The sequence below is a fragment of the Calypte anna genome, chromosome 28 (assembly GCF_003957555.1).
Source record: "Calypte anna isolate BGI_N300 chromosome 28, bCalAnn1_v1.p, whole genome shotgun sequence".
Lineage (NCBI taxonomy): Eukaryota > Metazoa > Chordata > Aves > Apodiformes > Trochilidae > Calypte > Calypte anna.
In genome coordinates this window covers 4,071,876-4,085,432 of record NC_044273.1, presented here as the reverse complement: position 1 = coordinate 4,085,432, position 13,557 = coordinate 4,071,876, and the positions used below count along the sequence as shown (strand labels likewise).

Here is a 13,557-nt window from a genome sequence, read left to right as displayed (position 1 = left end):
AACATTAAATCCCATTATCTTGACTTGTAACCAGCCGACAAGCATACAAAGAGTAACAAACTTCCACCCCCTCCTCTCCACTGGCTGCATTGCCAATACCTGATTTTCAAAGGAGGGCTTCACAGAGAACTGCAGGCTGTCTGTGACCCCCTCTCCATTCTCCCTGATGTAATAGACCAACAGACGGCCCAGGGGAGCCATGCTGGGGCTGACTGGCAACCGGAGGAAGGTCACACAGACTTCAACTTCAGCTGCAGGGGTCCTGCTAGGTGCTAAAAAGGAAAATTGTCAACAAGAAAGTGTTATTTATCAAAATCACTCTCTTCCTGCCCCATGGAAATGCTGTAAGGCACAGAACTGCTCCTTTAGCCTGATTCAAGCTAGCAGTCCAGCTCTTCCTATTCTAAGCTTTGGATATTCCCCCACAGCCCCATCATAGACACCCCTACCACTCAGCTGAATCTAAGCCAAGCACATTAAGAAAGACTGAAGTCTCCTTAATGAATCATGGAATTGGCTGGGTTGGAAGGGACTTCAGAGATCATCAAGTCCAACCCTTGATCCACTCCTGCTGCAGTTCCCAGCCCATGGCACTCAGTGCCACATCCAGGCTCTTTGGAAAGATCTCCAGACACGGAGAATCCACTACTTCCCTGGGCAGCCCATTCCAATGCCTGATCACCCTCTCCACAAAGAAATTCTTCCTCATCTCCAACCTAAACCTCCCCTGGCACAACTTGAGACCCTGTCCTCTTGTCTTGCTGAGAGTTGCCTGGGAAAAGAGCCCAACCCCCCCCTGGCTCCAACCTCCTTTCAGGGAGTTGCAGAGAGTGATGAGGTCTCCCCTGAGCCTCCTCTTCTCCAGCCTCAACACCCCCAGCTCCCTCAGCCCTTCCTCACAGGAATTCTGCTGGATCCCTTCACAGCCTCCTTGCTCTTCTCTGGACCTGCTCCAGCACCTCAATCTCCTTCCTGAGCTGAGGGGCCCAGAACTGGACACAGGACTCAAGCTGTGGCCTCACCAGGGCTGAGCACAGGGGCAGAATCCCTTCCCTGGACCTGCTGGCCACACTGTTCCTAAAATGGAGTTATCCCTCTTAGAGAAATTTATCTTGTTCTAGATGACTGTGTGTACAATGGATATTTTTTTTTTTGTTTTTTTTGTGCAAAATTATTCTGTGCCCTTTGAGGAGCATCCAGTTTCAAAAAGGAAGACACATAGGCTTGCAGAAAGGTGGTTTTGCTCTGAAAAAAGGGGCCAGTTTGCATTTCTGGTGCTAGCTACCTGTTTCTGGGAAGCGTGTGATATCAATGTTCTTCTCAAAGGGCAAGGTGGCTCTTTTGCTCCTCTGCTGGGTGACATTACTGGGTTGCAGCCCTGAAAGGACAATGTTGCCTCGCGACGCCACTTCGTAATGCAGAGTGAAGTTGCAAGGACACGTGGACTTCACTGCAATCCAGGCCTCCTCTCCCACCTGCACCCAGAGATGGGAAAGCAAAAGATGTGGTCTGCTTACAAGGTATGCTTTTTATTTATCAAGCCCAGAAATCTGTTTGGGTTTCAGTCCACAAGAGATCTGACCCCTCTCCTAAGTAATGTGTGCATTGGGGTGCACGTTGCAGGAGCACTGTTCTCAGGGACTTTCTTCCCAGTAACAAGGGGCCAGTGTTCAGCTCTTCACCCCCTGCAACTCCAACAGGAGGATGGGGGGGTTGTATGCATTAATGAAAACAATAAAGGAATCTCTGGAATTCTGAAAGTTAAGCCTTTTGGCACAGAGCAGCTGTCAGAATTGGTTGAATTTCAGACACCCCTTCAGTAGTTCAGCCCAAAAGATAAAGGAGATGGGTTGGGGGGGTGGGCAGAGATGTGCTTTTGATAGTCTTTGCAGTTTAATTGAGATTATACATGGTGATTACTTTTATATGGCAAATACTGATTCAAACATAACCAACGTGGCATGAAATTGCTGGGAATAGATCTGAGGGAAAATGCTTTCAAATTACACAAGTCTTGATACTCATTTGCAAGTCTGGCACTCAAGGAGCTGTCAAACACACAAATAAATAAAATAACTTTTTTTCCCAGGTAAAGTCATCTGATGCCTGCAACAGGCTCCAGAGCAGCACACTGACCTTCTGCACTTTTTGTGCACTGAAGTCCTATACCCAGAGGTCCTCCCTGAGTACTGAACATCCTGGAGACAAAATCCCCCAAATATCACTGATGCCAACAGAGCAGACATCAGTGCTCAGCCATGGGATTAGGACTGGGTGATGTCTGGCTGAGTAAAAAGCATTCTGTGGAGCAGCAGCTCCACAGACTCTGGGACATGAGAAGCAGCTAATACTTGTAGCAGTCAACAACAACTTCCCCTCCTGATCCTCCTGCCTTTTAAAGCATAGCAATGCCCAACCAAGACTCTTAAGGCTGAACAGCAATGTTAAATTCCAGTGAAATCTTTTTAAAATCCTTTCTTCAGTACCAAGTGTTACCTTTCCAGAGTGTCCACGTAGTACAAACCAAAAAGGCCAGGACTTGAATACAAGGAGCTACCAATGGTTAAACACAGCAAGAATGCCAGAGTCCAAGAAGTACCTCGTGACATTAAATATTTGAAGTATTAAGAATCCCCCAGTGCAAATGATGAAACAATTCATTAAAAACTGAATGTAGCTAATTGGAACACCCAGTAAGAGCTGGCAAAGGAGGGAAACAGTTCCCACATCAGCTGCTCATCCAACTCCTAGCTTTCCCACAGAAGAATTAGTTCTAATCAGGTTATAATAAGAACAATGTGTTCAGATTAGCAGTGTATAATCCCCTTTCCATACCTCAGGAAACTTGTAAAAGATTAATTAGCCATTAAACTACCATGAAATGCAATGATTTAAAAAATGCTCTTATTTGGATACAAAGAATCTGAAACCAACCCAATGATCTGCTGATAATAGAAATCTAAGTGTGTATATTGCCAAAATCCACACTTTTTTTTCCATAAAGCAACATGCAGGCCCTTGGAGCACCTTCATGGGTAGAGAACAAACCTTAAGCAATTCTCAGTCAAACAATATGCAACAGGTATCCTGATTAAAGCAGATCTTTCCTTTAGCAGAAAGATCACAATAACTTTTATATGGAAGGATGATATTGTTCAGAGATGCTTAAAAACCAGAAGAGATGAGAAGTGTCCATAGTTTGATAATTGGATAACCAAACCCAAGATTTAAATTGGAAGTTCTAGTGAGACTACACAGCCCTAATTTGGATCTTTAGTAACTCAGCTACTCCCACTGACTTCACTTCCAGTCTTTCAGCATTTGTTGCCCTGCACTAAAGCCTGTCATTTCCACCAAACAGTCTGTATGTGAATGTCACTGGAGGTACACAGAGCAATGTAATATGAAATGTGCCTATATCCACCCTCTCTCCTGTCCCCACAACACAAAGGAGGATGAGATGCTGTGCAAAGCATCAAAGGCATTTGGTTTTCAATTTTTGCAGCCTACACTGAACAATTATTTGGTGGTTGAAGTGCAGCTACTTCAGCCTTTGTAGTGGAAACAATAAACAGTCCAGGATTATAGAAACAGAAAAGGACAGAAATATTTAATTAGAACAAAGTACTTTGAAAGGAGAAATGTAGTTGTTGCCTTGAAGGAATATGAAGCCAACATACCTGGAGAGGCTTGTCTGGTGCCTGGAGCTGGATGTGACACTTGCTGGGTGAGTACCAGCTGCTGATGGACAAGTAGCTTGGTAGATATTGATCCCCAGATGGTTTCCCATCAATCGCCGTCACTTTGGTCTTAACAAAAGTTACACCTGAATGTTATGCATGCACAGAAAGCCTAATTTGTACTCTCTTCTTCCCCTGTATTCCCATCTCCCATTTTATATTTCCATCTGTTTGCCTCTTGTCATCTTTACAAAGAAACAGTACTTTGTATAAATATATATTTCCAAATAGTGGCCACTTGTTACTCTGCTAAGCTGGATTTGGAGAAGCATCTTTTCATGATGGTTACCAACATCAGTTCTAGTGGCAGCAAGAAATAAAACAGTGTCTGGTGCATTTGAATCAAGAAGTTGAAGCTAAAAGACACTGATTTCCTGTTTGTGACACTGATTTATGAAGTTCAGGTTTGACAAGATTAGTTACAATAAAGCCTGTTAATCCTATAAAGAGCTTTCACCCACCTCCAGCCAGACATACTGGGCAGCTGTAGGGATGGAGGGGATTTCAAACTCCACCAGACCATTTCTTGACACCAGTTCACTTGTATAAACGTTGTCCTTTGGTGTGAGTTCAGCTTTAATTCGGATGGTGACTCTGTCAGCTGGGCTTCCATCAGGGTAAGTGACTTCTACCTACACAGCATTTCATGTACAGAACAAGGGGATTTTCATTGCAGGCAATTCCAGCCAACAGCAGAAACAGCAGGGGGGGGAAAGACACCTCAGAACATGGTGCAACATCCTGGGATAAGGTCAGCACAATCTTATCCAAGCCATTTGTCAGCATCTCTACTTCAAATCTTACCTTCCCTTTGTAAGGCAGCCCAGGTTTGAACTGTTTTCTGGTATCCTTGGAGTACTTGATATCAATCAGCTGTTTCTGAACTGGAGTTGAATCATCAAATGTAACCTGCTTGCTCCCATCAGAGCTGATCACAGTGGCCCAGATATTGACTGTGCCTCGAAAATGTTCTGGCACATCAGCTGGCATCATGTCTTTCACACACACATCAAAAGTTGCAGAGCCATCAATCTACAGTGTGTTGAGGAATGGAAACACAAGTTAACATTCACATTCAAAAAGGGGTCTAGAAGCCAAACCTAAAGTGCAGGCATTTGATAGGAGTTTGCAGCAGTATTTTTAAAGGATGTGGAGTGGAGGGCATTAACTGAGGAATGGATGAAGGAAGGAGGAAAGAAACCAAGTTTGTTTCCTCCCATTTCCATAGTCTGGGCTAACTCTGTCACAGTCCCTCATTCTCACTTTTCCCCCATATGCTCTAAAAACTTTTATTAAGCTGGACACAATCATCCTATTTATTTTCTGATCTCCCACCAGTAATATAAAATAGAACTGTGCCATTAACTTCAGAGACTACAGATCAAGCATTTTACCACAGCTGACTCAATGGTCCCCCTCACCTGGGTGGTTTTGAGGACAGGGTGTCCCACTTCATGCCTGTAGTAGCCTACACCATTTATTGTCATGTTGACAATTAACTTCCCTGTCACTGGTTTGCCAAATGTGTATCTGAAATGGAAAGAAGATAATTACTAAGTTCCAGATTGATATCTGCCTGATTATATCAAGGGGAGTACCAGAAAACCAAAAAAAAAAAAATCATGTTATTATTAATATGTTTTATGAAGGCTCTTACAGAGGAAACATCTCAAGGTGACCAGAAATCATCTGAAAAGTCTGCCATAGGTGAGATCCAAGCTCCATGGACTGCACCATCTTCATGACTGTATCACATGAAACTTTATTTGAGACATGGTCCTACCTGGCATGGACAGTTCCTTTTTCACACAGTGAAAGGTCACGAATGTAGCGAGGGGGGTCAATCAGCAGCTCAAACTTTGGTAATACTACAATGAAAAGAAACCAAACAAACAACTTTTCAAGGAGGTCTTATTGTTCCAGTATAGCAAACACACAGCAGTGACAATATCACTGCTCAGGGGCAGATAAGGGCAGTGTAGCTAACATTAGGCAGGACAGCACTCAGGAGAGAATCAGTAAAAGTGGCAAACCAAGAAAAACCTTGGCAAAGTGACTTCAGTGAATGTCTGTGATTAGCAACAGTTTCTGAAGAATTTTTCTTCATGAGATTTTTAAATGCATTATTTCTCAGGTGCTTCACTTCAATTAAAAACTGCTCTTCATGTTCATAATGTTGTGTTCTTCCAAATGCACTCAGGGGTTGAGTCTGAGCTGACTTGGCTACAACTCACCATATTTCTGAACTTCAAAGGATTTGTTGTATGTGTGCCCCTGCATCTCAGCAAAGATGAGCCATTCACCAAACACTGGCTGATCAGACAAAGGAAAAGTCATATTTACAATACCTGAAGAAGGAAACAGCACACTGTCAGCACTGTGCCACCCATCAGCCCTCATCAAGGCTTACTGAGCACAACTCAGTGCAAGCAGAAGCAAAGGCAAATTAACAATACATTGAGATAAAATAATCTGAAGCTTACCACAACAAAATGGCTTCAAATTGCTCCACTCAATCATACGAGACCCCCGAGGATCCTGCACAGTGGTTTAAAAATGAGAAACATCACAGTGAAAATGAGTCTTTGCAACAAAGAACTTCATTTTTTAACACACACACACACACACCTCACTAACAGCTCCAAGGAAACTAACATCTGCTGAAACTTTTCTGAAGATACTTTACCAGGAGTGAATTTCCTTTCTATAATTTAGTATTCATTTAAGGACACTGCTTCTATAGGCAGTGCAGACAAGCACTGTCAAGGGGCACATCTTCCACCTCTCTTTAGACTCTGGTTTTGGATGCAATGAACTGGCCTCTGAAGACCCTTCCTTTCTGTCCCCAGATGGAGCTGTACGACTAGCAGGGCAATTTTTAGCTGACAAAGTCAGATGAAATCAGTCCTGCTGCTTTTCTCAGCATTAAGTCTGTGACTGAATGCAAACAAGAAAAGAGGGAGAATTCTTCTGCTTGCTGACAGCTAAAGAAAATTCATGGTTTAAAGGAAAAAAAAAAAAAAAGACTAGACACAGAAGGAACCTCTCATTCACCTCATAAGGAAGAAGACAGGAGCACCCTTTCCTTGCCATGAATTTCTATTGTCCACTATCATAATGTTTGGGTGCAGAGATGAGATTGGCCCTGCTATATCAGCCCAGGCAGATGAAGGATAGGAGTGTGTCTGCATTGAAAAGAAGGGAGAAATTGAGTGGGACTGTCACATTTATAAACCCCAGTGAAACTAGCCAATTCTTCCCAGGCTGAAAAATGGGAATGGATTTCTGCAACTGGAAAAGAGATATTTGTTGGTGATAACAAAAAGCAAGACACAAAGATCAGTTAAAGACACAAGGGTAGAGATAATGGCATAGGTTACAGTTGGGAATGAGCATAATGGATTTGAGCAGGTACAGAGGTGTGATTTGTTCCTCTTAAAGCTCCAAGAACCTTGTGCCTCTACAGAGCACATGCAAGATGACTGGCAGGCAGATACTCACCACCACATAAGCTTCAATCTGAAAAAAAAAAAAAGAAAAAAAGGAGCTATTTTTCTGCTTCTTGTGCTGAACCAACATAAAAGTTTAAACACCTCTTCTCTGGTAAGAGTAGCCTGAGAAACATTCATGCATTCACTCTGTGCATGATCTAATCAGAGTGGAGGTCTCTGAAAAATCCTTCTAACTGCTTTGGCAGAGTTCCTCTGCATTTGCTAGCACTGCAGAAGTGTGGATTCTCATTTAGTAGTAATGTGACCAAATGAAAAAAACTACATTAAAAATAACAACAAGCAATCACAAGATATACCTAAAATGACTACAAAATCCTATTATATTTCTGCAGACATGTAGAATAGGATAAAATACAGGGTGCCAAGTATTGCTTATACTTTCAAATGTGAAAGAAAAGAGTTTTCTTTACCCTGTCATTGACTGGTCTCAAGTCAGAAGTCACCATAAAGAGGTTTATCAGCACTGGAAAAGAGGAAATGTATTGGTTATCACAACTGACACTGAACAGAGTTCTCTCATCCTATAATCAACCTTTGAAAATAAAAAAGCTTTGTTTGAAAGCAGTCCTAGCATCTGGCAACTTCTCCAAGGTCACTTTACCTTTCTGCTTGGGTTTATAGACAGGTTTATCAGTCTGGATGAACACTGATGATCCTTTGCTATCAATGGTTACTGTGGTATAGTTGTGAAAAATGAAGCCTTCCTCTGCTAGGTGCCTGTTGCCCCAGACTTTCAGATGTGCTTGTCCACGGAGTCCTGAAGGCACCTGGAAACAGACCAGGAGGTGAGGGAGATGCAGAAAAGCCTTTGAGCTTTCTAGGAAATATCTCTGGCACTGAAGTGAGCAAAGAGCAGCCACCTGCTGCATTTTGGTGTAGCTACGAGTTAGTAATAAAAAGAATATGAAGACCATACTAAATTTTTACAAGGTAGAAACTTCAAAGAAAGCAAAGTCATGCTAAAAACACAGCAGGAAATTCTCTTCTTCACTTTCTTTACTACTCAAGCAAAGTGGTATTTGATCTACATGTGCAGCTTTCACTAGAGGAGGTGTGTTACATGGGGAAACAAGGCATGCTCTAGAAAACAGGGCTCTACTAACAGAGGGGGAAAAACCCAAGCACACCAATACCACAAAACCAGAACATACATGCTTGTACATTGAAAAATTCACCAAACCCCCTAAAAATAATTGACACTCACCTTCAGTTTAATTGTTCCTTTATCTAAAATGAGAGAAAGAGAGAGTTATTCTCCCCAAGCTACAGTACTAATGTTTTAGACATTTGCAACGGCATGAAAGGAGAGACCACGTCACAGAACTGCTAACAGCAATACCCTTCCTTATGATTTCTCCTGAAGAAGTTTTCCTACACTGGATAAAAGAATCTGCAAGGCAAATGGGACCTGATGAAGGTTTCAAAAATAAATTCAATACCTATTTATTTACAATATTTTCCCAGGGCAAAGTGCAAAGCACTCTATTGTTGGAGGAACCACCAAGGTCAAGGTTCCTCACAGGGCATCCTCTACTTCCAGAAGTATTTTGCTGTAGAGAGGACCTGGCCTCTTTTGGGACTTGAATAATTCTCAAAACAAATGCTCATAGAATCTATTTTGATTGCTGGATAGAGCCATACCTAAGATTTCTCTTTAGCATATGTTGTCCACATGTGTAAGCATCACTCCCTTTGAATTACTTAGCAATCATCAGCCAATTTCAAAGACAATAAGGGGAGGATAAAACCAGAGACAATCTGTTTCAAGAAAGGCAATGGCTTTTATATAACTCTCAGTTTTTACAAACAGAAGGGTTAAAACATGATGGCTAAAAGAGCCTGATTGCCTGAGCCTTGTCTACATTACAGCTCACACCACACTAGCAGTGGTGGAGCAGTGCTACTGGACTTCATTTGAACTAATGTAAATGCATTCTGTATTAAGTTGGACACAATCAAAACACTTCCTGTCTTTACACACAGGACAAAGCTATCTGCCTGGGATTTCAAAGACTTATCCAGCTGCACAAATATTACCACCTCTCTGAGCAATACTTGAAGACAGGTACACCCACATTTCCAGCACTCTGGTTTGGTTCCAGTTCCGTTCGCATCTAAAGATCCTGATCTCTAAAGATCTCATCTCCAAGAGATCCTGATGTGCTCCCACAGCACCTCAGCTTCTAACCCAGTTCTCAAGAATTACAGGAACTTACCCAGAACTGTTCCATGGCCTCGTGACACAGTTTCTCCTTTGACTACTAACTGAATCTGGACTGTTGTCTCCTTGACAGAGTTAAAGATGGTTACACTTATAGCTTCCTCAACACCAGATCGGAAAACAGAAGGTGCTGCAATCAAATAACCCCTGAGGAAAAGAATTGGAAGTGGGAGGTCAAGAACAGCAACAAGAGTGTGGTCTGTATTTGTAAGCCACTTTATGTATATCAAAGGGAAAGAACAGACTACTCTGTAACACAGGTTCCCTGTAACACAGGTAGTCCACAGCTTGAGTCCTGTGTCCAGTTCTGGGCCCCTCAGCTCAGGAAGGAGATTGAGGTGCTGGAGCAGGTCCAGAGAAGAGCAAGGAGGCTGTGAAGGGATCCAGCAGAATTCCTGTGAGGAAGGGCTGAGGGAGCTGGGGGTGTTGAGGCTGGAGAAGAGGAGGCTCAGGGGAGACCTCATCACTCTCTGCAACTCCCTGAAAGGAGGTTGGAGCCAGGGGGGGGTTGGGCTCTTTTCCCAGGCAACTCTCAGCAAGACAAGAGGGCAGGGTCTCAAGTTGTGCCAGGGGAGGTTTAGGTTGGAGATGAGAAAGAATTTCTTTCTGGAGAGGGTGATCAGGCATTGGAATGGGCTGCCCAGGGAAGTAGTGGATTCTCCGTGTCTGGAGATCTTTCCAAAGAGCCTGGATGTGGCACTGAGTGCCATGGGCTGGGAACTGCAGCAGGAGTGGATCAAGGGTTGGACTCGATGATCTCTGAGGTCCCTTCCAACCCAGCCAGTTCTATGATTCTATGAATTTGCCCCCGTTGGGTGACATTTGTGACCACCAGCACTCTAGACCTGTATCCCATATGCACCAAATGCAGAGAGAATGCCCACAGAAACAGAGCCTATGTGGCTAACAAATCCTTAGGATTTAAATAAAGTCTGTCATATGAATATTTATTGCCTATAGATTGAAAAATATTCATATATTATATATAAAACTAAATATACAACTAGCTATTCATAAGAAGTCTGAAGTTTATGAGAGAACAAGGAGGTACCTGAACCTCCAGTAGAGTTTTGTAGATGATGCTTTGTTTTTGAAACAGTTTAGATACTTCTGACATTTTTGCCTCAGTTGTTTTTCATGGCTCTGCTTTCACAGTTCAACTTGGTGCAACACAGCTAAACTTCCAGTTTATAGAGAAGCTGGCCAGAAACTGCAGTTACCAAGGTTAGGTTCCAATTCTCAGGTTGTTTTTTGTTGAAAGAGCTATATCCTGCAAGCTTAAAAAGGAATTCCCAGCAAAAAGGGATTATTTTAGCAGCAGGCACACACACAGTTTTAGAGCCACCTGAGACGACCTCCCATACATACTACAATCCTTGTGTTTCTGAATGGAATCTGTGCCACTCCTCTGTGCTGAATGGCACTGTGCCATGAACTTGTCAACTAAAAACATCACTAACTCGGAGCTCTTTGATGCATTGGGCTGGAAGCAACACATGCTCTCTTCAGGACACACCTTTCTGGGGTTTTTTTCTACCCAAAAGGATTTTTACCTTTTTTTTTTTTTTCTTTTTTTTTAACAAGGCAATTCCTCAGATGACTCTTGAAGCCAAATTTCTCAGCCCATGCCTTTCTACAGTTCCATGAGGTTGCTTCAGCTCATGATTAATTGTCACTTTGGGATGAGGATGAGGGTGTTTTACAGCCCCCAAGTCATCTTTTATCAAATTCCAACCCCACGTTTCTCTCTCAGCAGGCCTCATTGCCATGGAGATCCCATTACCCCCAAAGGAAGTTGAGATCTCTGTGGCATTCGAGTTAAATTGCACGGGATACTTGCAGATTCAAAACCTTATGGTTACCAGGTTTGAAAATTAATCAGAACAATAATAAATAACAATAAAAAGTTAGTATGTAGCCTGCAAATTCTTGGTAAGGGAGACATAGCTGATCAAGTTGCAGAAGGAGAAAGTACCATCTGCATCCAGAATGATTCAAACTGTCACACAAGCACAGCACCAGAGTGCCATATGTGAAGCACATGTACTCACACTGCTCTGAAATGCTGCAACACTTTCTGAAGTATCAGTCCCTTGATACAGCTATTTAAATCACTTAATAAATGACATTTTAATATTCAAATGTTTAACTTGGCAACTAAACAGTTAACTTGACAGCAACTGGACAGATCCTCTAAGCACATTTGACTAACAGCTCTGTCAGGTTATACCAAAACTTGGCAGGACCTGAAATATTTTCTAGTAAGCAAGTGAAAATAAGTTCTCCACAGCACTCATTTAATGCAGCTATTCATGTTGATGGGCTACAGTAATCTAGGGATAAAGAACAAAGCAAACCTTAATCAAAGTTAACCTAAACACACTGAAACGAGCTGCGGATTCAATTTCTAAAAGCCAGAGAACTTCCCCCGCAGTGAAATGTTTCTCCCCGGAGGATTTTCCCCACAAGAATTCTTTCACATGCTCTTCGGGAGCAACCAACGTTACCTTCAACCATCCCGAGCACAACAGCAGCCTCTGCTCAACACCCCGGATTCCTTAAATAATTGTTCGCAGATAAAAGCTTTGCAGCCGCTGGCTGGAGGAGCTACAGGCAGGTATTTCTAAGGAGGCTTTTTCTCTTTTTTTTTTTTTTTCTTTCCTCCCCCTTTCCCTCTGCTATGCACTTTTGCACCGGCGAGTCCAGACGTGTCGCTGGCCGGGGACCCGCCGCAGCTCGCCTCCCGGGGACCTCCCAGGCTTTGTGCAGAGACCCCCGGAGCCCCTCGCAGAGCAGAGGGCTTCGTTCCCTCATCCCCCTCACTCCTTTCCCCCCATTCTCGGGGAGGTTCCCCCACCTCCTCCCGGTACTTACTGCCTCTCCCGGGACTGGGCTGCGCTCAGGCTACAGAGGGTCAGCAGAACCCCCCAGGCACAGCCGGGCTTGCCGCGGGACATGGTGCTGAGCAGCCCCAGGCCAGGGCTCTCTGGGCGGGCAGCAGGAGCCTTTTGTTCCCGGGCAGCTCAGCCGGAGCTCCCCCCGCCGCCCCGCTCCCGGGCTCGGCTCCCCGGTGCCTTTGGCCGCCGCCCCCGCCGCGTCCCCGCCCCCGGGCCGCCCCCTCCAGGCCCCGGTGCCCGCTCGGCTCCGGCCCCGGCTCTTTGTCTGCGGCTCCCCGCCTGCTCCCGACAGCGTGGACCGGGCCCCGGCTCCCCGCCTGCCCCCAGGTGGGCTGCCCGGTTCCGGACACCGCTTCCTCACCTCCACCATCCCCTCTGCAGCACCCGCAGCCCAGCCCGGCTGCTCGGGCACCGGCTCCTCTCTGCCCCGGAGCTCACCTGCCCCGGAGCTCCCGGGGTCCCCGAGGGAGCGGGTGAGCCTCAGGCAGACCTAAGGGTCCCTAAAGGTGCCATCAGCTTGGAGCAGGGCAAGGTCCCAGGGCTGAGCCTTTGTGCTACCCGGAGAACTGCTTTCCACCCCAAAACCCAGTGCCGGGGTTGATGCTGCCCAATTCTCCTCCATCCCCAGGCCCTAATCTCTCCATCTCCATCCCTCTCTGTCCCAGCCCCTGGATCCAGAGGCTGGAGACAGGAGGGGGAGCTCTCAGTACATCAGTCTGGAGAACAGAGTGCAGGCAAGAGCTCACAGAAACCAGGGGAAAGAAATAACTAAAGTAAAAACAGGGATTCCAAGCAACAGAATAAATGCCATGTCTCAGTGATGCATTAAATGCTGCATACAGATACCAACAAATGATTTCTCCAACCCTTGGAGGAGACAACGCACTCGAGCCAGGATCCCAGATGTGCTCTGGAGCGGAATTCTCTTCCCAGGAATTAATGAAAACCCTAAATGTAGGTAACTGGAAGCATATTTTGCCCCCAGCACCACACACCTGGCTTAAGGTAAACTGCTAGGAAAACTGAAAAAAAAAAAATAAATCTATTTTTTTTTCTAGGTTAGCTCCATTGTTTGAACCTCAGTTCGTCCTACTAAAAATCACCAACAGAGCCCAGACATTAGCAGAACTACAGATCTGTATCAAAAAATCAGCTTGACAGTTGAGCAAAGGCCCTGTCTTCTGCTT

At 44.5% G+C, this 13,557-nt stretch overlaps 1 protein-coding gene across 1 annotated transcript in view; it reads right to left on the bottom strand.

The window, feature by feature from the left end:
- The window catches only part of CPAMD8 (C3 and PZP like alpha-2-macroglobulin domain containing 8), a 48,246-nt gene extending 35,782 nt beyond the window's left edge, over positions 1 to 12,464 (bottom strand). The window contains exons 1-15 of the mRNA XM_008501003.2: positions 12,348 to 12,464; positions 9,469 to 9,620; positions 8,457 to 8,479; positions 7,854 to 8,019; positions 7,663 to 7,715; positions 7,242 to 7,259; positions 6,224 to 6,278; positions 5,975 to 6,088; positions 5,524 to 5,608; positions 5,162 to 5,270; positions 4,545 to 4,772; positions 4,202 to 4,372; positions 3,681 to 3,809; positions 1,286 to 1,475; positions 100 to 272 (exon numbers count right to left, since the gene is read on the bottom strand). Of these exons, the coding sequence (XP_008499225.2) occupies positions 100 to 272; positions 1,286 to 1,475; positions 3,681 to 3,809; positions 4,202 to 4,372; positions 4,545 to 4,772; positions 5,162 to 5,270; positions 5,524 to 5,608; positions 5,975 to 6,088; positions 6,224 to 6,278; positions 7,242 to 7,259; positions 7,663 to 7,715; positions 7,854 to 8,019; positions 8,457 to 8,479; positions 9,469 to 9,620; positions 12,348 to 12,430 (1,749 nt within the window). The 5' untranslated portion in view covers positions 12,431 to 12,464. The remainder of the gene's footprint in view (positions 1 to 99; positions 273 to 1,285; positions 1,476 to 3,680; positions 3,810 to 4,201; positions 4,373 to 4,544; positions 4,773 to 5,161; positions 5,271 to 5,523; positions 5,609 to 5,974; positions 6,089 to 6,223; positions 6,279 to 7,241; positions 7,260 to 7,662; positions 7,716 to 7,853; positions 8,020 to 8,456; positions 8,480 to 9,468; positions 9,621 to 12,347) is intronic.
- Between the last annotated feature and the right edge of the window lie 1,093 nt (positions 12,465 to 13,557).